This window comes from Sprattus sprattus (assembly GCF_963457725.1).
Source record: "Sprattus sprattus genome assembly, chromosome: 18".
NCBI lineage: Eukaryota > Metazoa > Chordata > Actinopteri > Clupeiformes > Clupeidae > Sprattus > Sprattus sprattus.
The window spans coordinates 25,933,297-25,947,380 of NC_137916.1; the positions used below are offsets into that span (position 1 = coordinate 25,933,297).

Consider the following 14,084-nt stretch of genomic DNA (forward strand, 5'->3'; position numbering starts at 1 on the left):
ACTAAGACAACGCAGCGACAGTGGTACAGGAGGTAGAGAAGTCGTTTAGTAATTAGAAGGTTGCTATATCAATTCCCTGTCGAAGCCTCCTTGAGCAAGACACTGAACCCCTAATTGCCCCTGATGTACAGTGTGTATACATCCTTGTAAGTCGCTTTGGATTTAAAAAAAAAGCTAAGACAACGCAACTATGACAACACCAACTAAGACAACGCAGCTAATGACAACCATGCGACTAAACTGAGAGTTTGCTGCAGAAGTAAAGATGAAATGGTCAAATACTCGTTTTTCACAACATCTGGTTCAACAGGCATTCCGTCGTTGAAAATCAATACGTTGAAGGGACACTGTGTCACTTGTTAAGAGAAGACGGTAAGAGAACTAAGGAAAGAAGACTGCTCTTGCTCCGAACGACCACGTCTGTCTGATGTCACATTTGCAATAGGATGCCGAGTTGAATCGATGCAAATTAGGGGGTTAACCTTGATAAGGTGACCCAGACAGCGGACTCCTACCCTCCTTCAGCGGGTGTTCCAATAGAAGGGCTTTATTAAGGAAATGGGGCAAATCTAATAGGGAGGGCAACAGCTTGAAGGCTTTGACATTTCCAAACAGGCGCCTTCCGTGGAAACAGACGCACACGTTATGAATACGCGACGACCGAAGCTGCTCTTCAAACTTGCCGAGACATCGGAGTCAAGCTAGCCGTCAACGTTTTTATTACAAGGGGACTTCAGCAACAACATGAATGCAGTCTTTGTTCTCTCAGAGGGCCAGGAGGCCTCAGAGGCAGAGAGGAAAGTTGGCCCTTTCTGCAGAACTAGCTTTCAGGTCAAACACAGCCACACACACACACACACACACACACACACACACACACACACACACACACACACACACACACAGTCCTAAACACATGTGTGTCTGACTCCACTTTTCCATGAACTGCTCTAAACAGGAGTCTCCATGTTCTTCATTACGGAGAAGTAAGCATGATCCAGTTTGAGTTGAAGGTAGGCTTCCCACCAGGTCCTGGTTTTCCATAGAATGTTCTGGTTTTTCATTGCATCCTCAAAAAGACTTCTTTATTCATTCATTGAGGCAACTTATTTACTGTAATTTTGTGTCCAGACTTCTAAGAAAATCGAAACTGAAAGTTAGGCACACTAGGACTTACTGTGTGTGGACCCCTTTAAGACCTGAAAAAAGGATAACCTGATCCTAGTTATAATGCCTTATAACCTGATCCTAGATATAATGCCTTACCTCTTTTACACGATTTGTGTATTACATAACTAGGAGTACCTTAACAATGAAACCACTTCACACACTTGAGTAAAAGGACTTCTCCTTTTTGAAGGCTGCTGGCAGTGGATGTGGCACACCATGCGAACATGAACAGGTGCCATCACACACCTGTGCTGCAGGTCTTAACAGGACACCATGCAAACATGAACAGGTGCCATCACACGCCTGTCCTACAGGATATTAAAACAGTGCTGAATGATGTATCCCTGACGTGTACTATATTATGTGATTAACGATAAGAGGATTTATTGCAGCTTATATGAAAGACCAACATCATGCAAACACACACACACACACACACACACAGACACACACACACACACAGAGAAACACAGACACACAGAAACACACACAGTGTCCTAAAACCAGTGTCAGAGCCACATGACTTCCTGCGGCTGGCAGAATCTGTGGTGCAGCGAGAGAACAGCACTATGTGAAGAGCAGCAAACACAGAACCAGCACACACACACACACACACACACACACACACACACACACACACACACACACACACACACACACACACACACACACACACACACACACACACACAGAACCAGCACACACACACACACACACACACACACACACACACACACACACACAGAACCAGCACAGGTCTGGGAACAGCACTATGTGAAGAGCAGCAAACACAGAACCAGCACACACACACACACACACACACACACACACACACACACACACACACACAGAACCAGCACAGGTCTGGGAACAGCAGTATGTGAAGAGCAGCAAACACAGAACCAGCACACACACACACACACAGAACCAGCACAGGTCTGGGAACAGCAGTATGTGAAGAGCAGCAAACACAGAACCAGCACACACACACACACACACAGAACCAGCACAGGTCTGGGAACAGCAGTATGTGAAGAGCAGCAAACACAGAACCAGCACACACACACACACACACAGAACCAGCACAGGTCTGGGAACAGCAGTATGTGAAGAGCAGCAAACACAGAACCAGCACACACACACACACACACAGAACCAGCACAGGTCTGGGAACAGCAGTATGTGAAGAGCAGCAAACACAGAACCAGCACACACACACACACACACAGAACCAGCACAGGTCTGGGAACAGCAGTATGTGAAGAGCAGCAAACACAGAACCAGCACACACACACACACACACAGAACCAGCACAGGTCTGGGAACAGCAGTATGTGAAGAGCAGCAAACACAGAACCAGCACAGGTCTGGGTGGCGGACATGAAATCCGGGTCACATGCCAGACAAACAGTACTCTCACGAGGTTACACAAGCTAAAGACATAAAAGACAAAAGCTAACTTTCCCATCGCTTACAGGGAGTGTGCAGCGAGGGAGAGACAAAAGGCCAAGGCAAGAACAAAAGGCCCAGGAGAAGTGAATCCTGTTCAGTCATCACCACGCGGAAACACCCAATCAAAAGGGCACTGGAAATGTGCTCTTAACCACACACACACACACACACACACACACACACACACACACACACACACACACACACACACACACACACACACACACACCAGAACTTGCAAGATAATTAATAATCGAACACTGTGGGAGTTTAAGCAGTATAACAATTGCACTGGTTCAAATAGCATAATAAAGAACATTCTGTATTGACCAAAAAAAACTGAACAGGGCTTGCAAACAACTTCAACTGTAAAATCCAATGGTGGTTTTGTAGTATTGGGACACTATATGCCAAATATCAGATATCTGATTCGCATTGAAATGGAAGGCAGTTTTCTGTCATTTTTCTGTCAATTTACGGTCGTTCTCTGAAAGAACAGAAGTGAGTGTGCACGCTTACCAAAGCAGCCTGAGTGAAGGCAGGGCATTAATATCGCTAGGCTCCCGTTAGGAATGAGCATTCTGCTGCACCCAATGCCAAGCACAGCTTCTTGAAGCCATCCTGACCTCCAGCTATTCCCTGTATGTGGGCCACGGTGTAGCCTGGATGTGTCCCTCACGAACTTCTATTAGCATAGCGCTAATCTTGCTTATATAGGAGAATGATGTCTGTGATAGCCGTAGCTTTTACCCTATCAGATAAGATCGTTCAGCCTTAGATGTTCAGCTTAACAAAATAAAGAGAACTTTACTAATCTAAAAGCACCAGAGATGAAAGCTCTCTCCCCGTAATAAAAGTTATTTGAATACTCCTCCAATGTAACATTTATTGTTTGGCCAGTATGTTAAGTTTGAACAACCTGAAGCGAATACGCGGGGGAAGGAACAAAAGACTACTCCTGAATAAGAGCCTTCAGCTTTTTCCTATGCTGATATGCATATGAGTATTAGCTGGGTGAATACTTACTTCAAGTCAAAGAAAAAAGGTGCACTTTCTCCCTGGCTGTTTAAACAAAAGGTCTGACTCACCCCTTCAGCACTGCACTCCATTTCTAAGAGACATTACGCCAGGGCCAAGGCTGATATGAATAGAGGGCATCTTATGTGCACTCTCAAAGGTGCTTTCAGTGTGCCACAGTGTGCTCTGATATTAACATTTCAAATGGTTCCTTGTACTATTGACTCTTTCAGAAGCTCCAGACTTAGAACAATGGCCTGGTCTTGTCATGTCTGCTTATTGTTCTAGGTGTTCTCCCCCCCCCCCCCCCCCCCACTCCTATTCCCTAACAAGGTTTGGTGCATATAGGGGTGAACAGATGTGCAATTAACAACCTCTTAACAACCTGTTGCCACGCATTAGCCAACACGCGCGCGCACACACACACTTCCACACACTCTTCGTGGCCTTAACAGTTCATAAATGTTTCATGCTATCCCAGGGTCGCATTTCCCCTCTGTTTAGAGGGCTCTGTGTGATTCCAAAATGTTCCAAGCATAACTGTCCACTGACATACTACTGATAACAAACAAAGATTTTATACGACCTGCATCTTTTGAAATGTAGACGATCTGCCTAGCTTAGAATTAGTTATATTCTACAGCTAATGACGCACAGGTAAGATGTCTGTAGGACCAGCGTGGGTAGAAATGAATTAACATTTGGCAACCTCAGGCAAGAATAAAGAATCTGAATCTGAATAGCTTTTGCCTGAAGTGCTGAATAGACTTAAGTGCCATTAACAGTTATGCAAGCAATAATGCATTCAAGGGTTGTGATGCATGGCCCAAAGTACATGCAATGGCATGACTATACCAGGCTACGCACTTAAAGCAGTGTTCACAGCAAGACCAATATGTATTCATGAGAGCGGTGCCTTGTGGTGCCATTGTTTAAATAATCATTACATTAAACAATCGTTACATCATCACAACTGCTGAACTGCTTGCTGCTTTTGCCCCAAAACAGAAAAAAAATGACAAAAGATAAAATGCAGTGAGTCTGGATTTTTTTTGGAGAGAAATTAAGAAATAGTCCGACGGCAATCTCACACTGTGTCAAAGGTCATTGGCACAGTGTCATGCCTGTTGCTACTGCAACAAGCAGCACTCTCTCCGCATCAGACACTATTGTTCAGGTCTCCACTGGTATCTGGCATGAGGCCAACAATCCCGATAGGGCAACATTGTGCATCGCCACAACCCCTGGGCAAAACATGTTTTATGGGAGCCAGTTAGAGTTCAAGATCTAGAAGGGGATAGGTTTCTATCTGTACTAAAGACAAACGCTCCGATGTACAGTACACTAACGAGGAGTCGGCTCGAGTCAGACTTCCCAAAGTTCCCGAACATCCTGAACTTGTTGACTTAGTTCCTTAAGGTGTTGTTTTTTTTCTTTCCTTGTTTTGTTTTGTTCCTTTTACATTTTAAAAATTAAAACAAATGCATTAATACGCAGGCTGAAAAACACTGAAAAAAGTTAAGACTAACGTTAATTCTATTAGTTCTCCGGGTTCAGACATCATGAGTCTAGATGTGCCTTCATTTTTTAAGAACCAAAACTATATACACTGCATCTTTCAGTCACTTTTTCAAAAGATGTCCTAACATTTGTAACAGGAACAGTGTCCAATTGCTTGAATGTCAATATTTGATATCACTAACTGCAGTGTGTCTGCAAACGGCATTGTTACTTGCCAAGAGAACTACAAAGGTAAAAGACACCTACAGTTATCAGTGCTTGTTCGCAATTTCCAAAGCTTTTCTTTTCTATCTCTGTTTCTATTCAGGGTAAGTGTAGAGGGCTGGAAAGGTCCAGACTATCTTCAGCTACCCAATGAGAGGTCTTGTCTTCCTATAGCAGAGTTGAGTAACGCGTAGGATGTAACCTGACACCTTATTCTCAGAGAGGCTAGGGAATACCACTCCCTCAGTAATTTTCACATTGTATTGGGAAAAAAGGACAAGGGGATCCTTTGCAGTTCTCTTAGTTCTGTAATGACACAGCTCTGGCTAGATGTTAGACTGGCGATGACGTAGCCCAAAGCATATAGGGTCATTTGTTTTGTTGTTGTTGTTTGCCCTCAACTTTATACGACAAGGTAAATGATCCTCCCTGCTGTAACTGTCATGGTACAAGACTCTATGTCACTCACACCGACCACTCACCCCCACAAAATCAGAACAATTGCCACCAGATGAGCCTTCCTGTTCCACCAAGATAACAGCTCAAAAACAATACTGATGAGCGTGAAAACCCTCTCACTGAAGAATATTGACTTGCTCATGGGGATGAGGCCAACTTAATTCTCAATACAGGATGACACAACATTGTTATGAAGGTAGGCTTAAGGGGACATTTAGAAATGAGTAAGCATGGCAATACACACACATTAACACTTATGTACCCTACAGCCAACTGCTTGCGTGTCACAACACTCCATGATACGTGATACCTGGCCTACAATATAGCGCTAGAAACCTGTTCTACTGCAATGTGGCAAAGCTTTCAAGACACTTGAAACGTTTATTCTAGTATCACGTTTCAACAAAACAAAAATCAGGCTTCAGTTCTTAAACTAACAGCGAGGGAGTTGGGAATATGACGGATCCCAACCTTGAAATGGGGCATTGCACTCTAAAATTAAGCTTTATTTAAACACATTTTAATCTGATACGTACTTTAAAAACAGAAAAGCTCCACTTAACTCGGCAGGGAAAAATATGTATCACTGGTGACTACAACAGATAGGCTACAATCGTATCTAGGGGTCTTAAAAAAAAATCACCACACCTTCACGCATGTCCAGGCAAAACTATCATGGCTGTGGCCACTGAAAATTAGCCTAATGTTATCTCGACAAACGACTGTGATTTTACATCCAAAGTCTTTGAAGGCGGTTTTAAAAATAATAATAATGGGAACGGGGTTCAGTCTGAAGTCCTCTGTTGCTTTTCGTCCAATTAGACACATCAATGTTCACGGAGGAAGGCACAAGTTGTACATCTGTCTACTACAATTCACTTCTACGGACATTCTTCTGGAAACCGACGTCTTTTGTTCCATGTAGGCTACTTGCTTACTTTCACTTTTAAAAGCGCTACTACTGATTTAATGACTCTCGCTTCAAGCATCACTCACCTTGCAAACTTCTGTGAGAAAGAGTTGTCAAGTGTAACAACTGGTTCCGTAAGTGTGTCCGTTCTCTTCGTTCAACGGGTGTTAATCTGTATTTTGAATATGCACTTAATTATGAATTAGGCTTGGCCGAAATATTTACGGCTTGGTTTTCAGCACTGATAAACCCAAAGGTGCTTGCCTCGAACCTGAGCTATTCCAATGGGTGTGTTTATCTTCATCCAAACATGACATCATGATGGGTAATATTACCGTAAACTCCCGAATAAGAGGAAAATTAGATCTCAATTTGGGGAGGGGATTATGTAATCGATGGGTTTAGTGTGACAAATGAAAATAAGCTGTTTCTACATCAAACAGTAGCACACATGTTAAAAAAAAGTAGGATAGGTATATAACCTTAAGACTGAAAGGCTCCAAATATGATCAACTATAATTCTAGATGTGCATTTTGAGAATCCTACAGCCTGATACTGATGAAAGATTAAAAGCAAACACTTAACGTTAACCACAAACAGTTATTTGCTTGATGATTTTATTTTCTCATCTGTAACCCCATAGGGTATTGAAACATTTCATAAAAATGCATAAACTCAAAGGATAGGCTATGGACATGTGGATGGGAGCTATCATTTGCAGGCTATTGGTTACATAAATTCTTAAGTGTTTGTACCGTAGGCTATTTTTTAATGAGGCTAAGATTAAACAGACCAATTAAAGTTAAAAAAAAAAAAAAAAAAAAAAACACAGCAAAACAACAGAGGAAGTTATGTGATCTGTGCCATTTTCTGTGAGGACCTGAAATATTTTGAGAGAACAGACGAGGGCGCCATTTTACACCGCTAATACAAAGAACCTGGGCTTACTAACCTTACTGTCATATCACGATTTGAATTTACAATTACCGTAAGAAACAAAAGGACGGTTTGTTTCAACTGCAATTATTCCCATATGTTTAACCCTTTACAAAAGGTGCCCATATAAGGACAATAATGTGAAGTGGCCATTGACCACTGGAAACAAATTCAAAAGAACAAACTCACACAAGTGCGTTCATAAATATAAATCACATATAAATTATAAAGTTGCTGACAAATGGACATAGTACATGTATTTACATGACACACACACACACACACAGAAGTGCACTATGTGTGTGGTCAGATGTCCCAGACATACATTTCAACTGACCTTAAGTAAAAGAACAAAACAAATGTTCATAAAATCTAATTATAAATTTAAACAGAGTAATACATTTAATTTCCCATATGGCCCTGCTTTACCACCACTGCTCCAATACGTTTTTTTTTCACATTTCTCTAGTACATTCCCCGGTCTTCCATTTTAAAATAACTAAGATAAATCTTTATTCTTACTCTTATTCTTACTCTCTCTTACTCTTACTCTCTCTCCTATACTAGATATGGTAACCTAACTGTAGTAAACATGATTTTGAACATGAGAATGAAACAGTTAGCATGATGAAGTAGATCGTAGGGGGTTGGGTAAGGCATAGTATTTACTGAGACTCCAATCCCAACACTGAGCCTTCCTTCAGAAATACCACTACAATCATTGTTCCTGTATGGGCTGTATGAAAATCCATCTCAGATCCAAATTTGCATATTGACAAATCAGATAAAGTTATTTTTAAAACATACGTATATGTACAAACTCTGTATGTGTCAAGAGGTCGGGCTACGGGTAAAACTACTGAACACTGAGTGAAACCAGCTCGACACATGCACAAAAAGTGACTGAATATTTAGGTGGTCTTCTTTAGGGTAGGGTAGTAACTATACCATCTTGGTCTTCAAACTAATCTGGTCAGGCACACATAAAAATCTCTCTCCATATACATACATATATATATATATATATATTTAAAAAAATCTGGGTGAACCAAAGACTAATTTTCTATATAGCAGCAAATTACAGGCATGAAGTAGACAAGGAGTCCACATTAAGGAATAGCCAACTACTAACAATATTAGATTAAATATAAATATATATTATACAGTTATGGTACATCTTGTAAGACTGCATGAGGCCAAACCAAGAGGTCTGTTTCACATCATTTCCCTTTCGGTGGATGCCCTTGGGTGTTAGGACAGCCTCCAGTGAAGCAATGGATTCTGCATCTGTCAAGGGAATGTGACACAAGCTAAAGTCTGAGAGAAGCAAGAATTTTCCAAAGACAACAGTTCAAATATGGCATTCAGCATATTTATGTTTAAATTACACAGCTATTGTAGGTTGTCTGCAGGCCTTCAAGCGAAGTTATTAAATAAGTATGTTGAAGTCTTATCCCGGTGATCCAAACATATCTAGTTTTCCCGTTAGTGTTTTTAAAGGATGTTGCACTAAATTGCCCAAGCAAGAGCACCATACAGCACAACATTATTCTAATCAGAGGCGGCACTAATCCGGGGGGGGGGGGGGGGGGGTTGGTGATAACCAGTGGGGGGGGGGATACCCAGTGCTTTCAACACCACTCTCCAACAAACGCTTCAGCAGCATCTGAGGCACGTCAGGGCGTTAGTTCTGAAACACCACTGACTGGATGGGATGGGAGAGGAGACACCCTACAGCCGCTGAACCTCGCTTACCTGACGGGGGCACAAAACCCAGGGCGACCCCTCACATGGTTCTGCTGTACTCAATGCCACTCTTGGAGGAAATACCAGACCAGGGAAGGAAGCTGCGAAGAAGACTCTGCGCTTGCCGGTATATTCTCTGGGGAATGGAACACGGACTCAAGCTAGCCAGAGCAGAGCCTATATGCTGAATATAGTCAGTGGAGACATGGGTCAAGGATAGTAGTGAATTACAATTAAAGTACAAAACAGATATGAACACAATTTCTCCAATTAGGACCATGGAAATAGTACAAATTAATATTTCTTGTATTTATGTATTCTATGCATTACCTGTATTTGTTTATTCGATTTAGTTTATGATTTAATTAAAAACATATGAACTGTAAACTAACTTTATAAACACAAATGTAAATGTAATGCATAATGTAAGTCTGTATCAAGGCCAGGGGAGTACTAAAAAAAAAATGTGTTGCTCCATTTGTGCAAATGACTCATCGGAGAAGATCAAACTAATGACAGTGAAACAGGCCTTTATTAAAAATGAATGCAATCCAGCTACGCTGCTGTTGCTTGATGTACTTGTGGATGATAGAATTTCCCCTTGCTGTAATGGAACAGATAGTGTTGCGGTGACTGAAAGGATATAAGATCGTCCACGGTGGATGTCCGCTGTTGATGTAGAGAACGTACGTGAAGCCATCCTTCAGGACTCCCCGTATGGAATAATAGTAGGGTAAGTAATGGTGCTGTTTAAAGTCTCTGTTCTCATAGAAGTGAATGGCAGTGGTGTTGGTAGTGAGAACATGCAGGTAGATGGCCTTGCAGTGGTCCTGCGCCGTGGTGGAGATGTTCTCCTTCAGGCTGTCCAGCAGAAGTGACCCTGAAAGACCACAGGTCAGAGGGCACAGGGCACAGGGCACAGGGCACAGGGCACAGGGTACAGGGCACAGGGACAGGGACAGGGACAGGGACAGGGTGAGCTCTTCTGATTGGCAACATTCAAAAGGCACTTTTGCCAGCATGTGGGAATACTATTCCTGTTAGTTACTAATTAATTAAACAAAGGAAAAGTCAAGTCAAGTCTTTTATTGTCACATGCACAGAACAACGGGGTCGGACTGGGCACTGAAATTCTTAGGACACCGTACCACACTACCATAACGTAACAAGACATAACATTACATCTAAGTACTCCACATGATATAACATAACATAACATAACTTAACAATAAGTACTAAACATATAATATACCATGAAAGACAAATAATAGTAGACCTACTAGATAAACAATAAATATGCAATATAGATACTTAACATAAATACACATACTAAACAGATACACATACCAAAACAAAATATACGTAGGTATTTACAGGGTACTACAGTCCAGCTCACCTATTCCATGTTTTCGGAAGTCCTTCACCACCCCCAGGCTCAGGATGTACGCAACCTGAGTGTCGACAGGAAAACTAGAGGCCAGAATGTCTCCATCCTGTAAGGGAGGAATTAGCATAGGCTCAGTGGCAGAGACAGCAGCCTGCATACCAAAAACTGACACTATGATAACAGTCACAAACGTTGGTACTACTTAGGACTTAAATCTAATGAAGATGGTAAGACAAAAACAAAACAAAAAAAATAATTACTATTTATTAGACCAGATAAATCCAGACTGCGGAGCTCAGTAGGTAATGCACTCAGTCTGACTTGTGCTGTACATCTGCAGTGTTCTCTCGTACACATCAGCTTAATCAATCTTTCTTCAGGTTGGTCTTTGGTCTGAATAAATACTGATACAGAAGGTCCAGCACATTAAGGTCTTAAACATCTTCACATAAGTTACACTCCAGTTTTCTCATGGTCAGTGGAAGCAGTCACAGCAAGGTCTCGTGGCAGAAAATACACACAGCTGAACCATCTAGGCTACATGCCAAAGAAGTGCTAATGCAAGATGACTTCTCTCCCCTTGCACTGAGAAAGTCAGTCAAGGTCTTACAGCACGCAGTGAATGAACTAATTAATGGCACTCTATAAAAAGAAGCAGCGTATGCTAAAGCATTTAATTTAAGATGCCGCAATTGCAGGAATCATCTTAAGGGAGAGACGCTACAGTACAAACAGCTGGCGTGGCATAACTCCCTTCTGGCTCAGAGACGTGCCATTTCCAGGTCAACCACAGTCAAGAGCACTGGCTGCTCTTCAGCAGAGCTCTAAACAATCTAGTACAGCTTTTAAGGATGCTACTACTAGAATGCTTTGGGAATCTGACTGAACCCGTCATGATATCTGATGGGTGAAATATGTTGTGCTGCCAAGACTATACCTCCTTGTGTACTTTTGTTCTTCCTTTAATTTCTGCCACTATCATTCCCACAATGCCACCTCTGAAAGTGGCAGCTAGGGAGAAGAACTTCTTGTTAGAGGTGATGTCGTGATACCATGAGTCTGGGTACCTGTGAGAGAGGAAGAGAGAAGGAAAAAACAGGTAACGGGTATTAGAAGAGACCACTTGATGCATTTCTGATGGGTAAATCAATGGCTGGTTGGAAACGCAATGGGACACAGCAGTACTCACTCAATGGGGAACCAATCACTACAAAGCACTTTAACACTATCTATGTCATCTTGGCAAAGAAGGCGGAGCTTGATTTCGCTAAGCGCAGAGGGGGGCACCACGTCAGTCATTCACACCTGCAGCAATGATAGGGCAAAAGACCAATAGTGACACATTAGAAAATAATAATGTGATGAGATTAGTATGATAATTTTTGTCATTTGAATATCTGCATAAGACCTTATTCATACAGCACTGGACAGCTATGCTGAAATAAATCAGACTTTGAGATGTACGTGAAGCACACATTTAGATTTAGTTGTCATGAGTATGACATAGACCCTTCTTGATGATCAGCGATATCAAACCTTGAGATCCATCTACAACTTATATGGCGACTATTAACAAGATCAACTTGATTTAAGTCATCTTATGCTATTACACTTGCACTGATTATACAGTGCCTCTGCCAGCAAGTGCCACACAAGGCATCATTCAGAACAGGTTGACTATAAAAAACTATAAAACCTGAAATGATAGCTACACTACAAAGCATCACATCTGTCACATCTATGGCACATCTGACAACACTGACAATTTATGACAGTACAGTACTATGTAACATTTAACATATGTGATCCTGAATTTGGCTAACGAAGCTATTGCGGGTGAACCTGCTGAGCTAAAGAGGAAGCTAGCTAGAAAGACTAGTTACTCTGTTAATTTGATTCCCAATAAGGTTTACGTTATTTTACATGCAATCAATATCATAATAATATAATCTACAAAAATGTTCTTTTAGGACCAAACTGTCATGGATTAGCAATGAAATGCATACATTTGAACTGACGAAATGCATACAAGCAGGCTAGCTAGCCATCTCGCTAGCTACCACCGAAGGTAAACAACCTCAGTTAGGAACTCATTGGCTAGTTTGGACACCACCCTTGGCTAGTTCACATAACAATAAATTGTATCCTTCTATAACAATTACCACCTGTTGACAAATAAACTATTTACAGCTGGGCGTGAACAATAAAAGATGATCAAAGACCGCCCTTAGTGCCAGAATGGCTTGCAGGTGGCTGACATGCAAACTAACCTGAGATCGTAGCTAGCAGCTAACTCTAGCAAAATAATCTACCTAGCATACCTGCCTCGTTTCAGCGCTCCAGCCAGATGAATACAGACGGATATTTCCCTTAACGCTTAACGCGTTCACTGCAGTGGTCGCATTTTGATGATATTAAAACTTATTTTAAGTTTCAAGTATTGCCTTTGATGTCTAGCCTAGGATGCATTTGTTAGCTAAAACAACTTGAAGCCGTCTTTCTTCCGGTGTGATCACGTACCGGAAGTTAACCTCGTTCTGAAATTGCATCAGTGCGGAAGGCTGCCTGAGTGTTCTAGTTTGTAGTTTTTTAATTATATGAGCTGATGTAGACTATGTAGCAATTGTTCTGTTTGCTCAGTAAAATCTTACAGAATGCAAGGTGTAAGATTCATGATCAAGCAGCTGCTGTGACCACCAAAAGTTGGCCAGCAGAATACCCAAAATGGTATCTCTTATCATGGTCACAAGGGAAAGGGCCCCACACTGGATTTGCTCAGACACCTGGGGTCAGGAAGCAAACTAAGGTGTGAGTGACTGCAATTAATCATAGTATGGGAATGGGGGAGGCCATTGAGAACCATCTCAGACAGAGAAACCAGATTATCATATACAACAACAAAAGGTTGCCAGACCTGTTTGCATTACAAGTCTAGCTCATTCACATTAGAAGCCTAGGAGGGGTCTTAAAACAGTATATATGGCTAGAATTGTAGATGCTTGTTGTTGAATCCGCTGAATCCGGAGTATGCTGCTTCGTCACTGCACTTTACAGGAATAAAGATTGCTGCATCAGAAACAAAGAAACTTTCTTCATTTCTTACAAAGGTAATCTAATTTGATGTAAACTGAAGTGAATATATATTTTAGACCATAAACACTATAGTAACTTTACAATAAAATGTACATCATTTTATTCTAAATTACAAACAAAAGCCTATGGTAAATTAGTACGAATACGCTTTTAATATATACCACTAACAATGCACTGTTGTGTACAGC

General features: G+C 41.5%; 2 protein-coding genes across 3 annotated transcripts in view; both read right to left on the reverse strand.

The window, feature by feature from the left end:
• carhsp1 (calcium regulated heat stable protein 1) overlaps positions 1–6,971 on the reverse strand; it is a 21,409-nt gene extending 14,438 nt beyond the window's left edge. The window contains exon 1 of the mRNA XM_080856082.1: positions 6,820–6,971. The gene's annotated coding sequence lies outside the window, so the exon portion shown is untranslated. The remainder of the gene's footprint in view (positions 1–6,819) is intronic.
• A 706-nt stretch (positions 6,972–7,677) lies between these two features.
• naa60 (N-alpha-acetyltransferase 60, NatF catalytic subunit) lies at positions 7,678–13,252 on the reverse strand. 2 transcript variants are annotated; one of them, XM_080856971.1, is made up of 7 exons: positions 13,129–13,252; positions 11,993–12,108; positions 11,741–11,870; positions 10,813–10,909; positions 10,062–10,296; positions 9,426–9,613; positions 7,678–8,957 (listed from the first exon to the last, which is right to left on the reverse strand). In XM_080856971.1, exons 2-6 carry the CDS (start codon positions 12,100–12,102, stop codon positions 9,457–9,459), a joined length of 729 nt encoding a protein of 242 aa, XP_080713097.1. In that variant the 5' UTR covers positions 12,103–12,108; positions 13,129–13,252; the 3' UTR covers positions 7,678–8,957; positions 9,426–9,456. The 2 variants fall into 2 exon arrangements, with proteins under 2 accessions (XP_080713097.1, XP_080713098.1); XM_080856972.1 differs by having other exon boundaries at positions 13,125–13,171.
• Between the last annotated feature and the right edge of the window lie 832 nt (positions 13,253–14,084).

What these genes read in the sequence shown, in the direction of transcription:
- naa60 (XM_080856971.1), bottom strand. Translation starts at nt 12,102, where the DNA reads ATGACTGACGTGGTGCCCCCCTCTGCGCTTAGCGAAATCAAGCTCCGC. An exon ending in CTTCCGAAAACATGGAATAG is followed by an intron (nt 10,297 to 10,812) that starts GTGAGCTGGACT and finishes GTGGTCTTTCAG; the next exon opens with GGTCACTTCTGCTGGACAGC. An exon ending in CATCCACCGTGGACGATCTT is followed by an intron (nt 9,614 to 10,061) that starts ATATCCTTTCAG and finishes CCATGTCTCCAC; the next exon opens with TGACTATATTCAGCATATAG.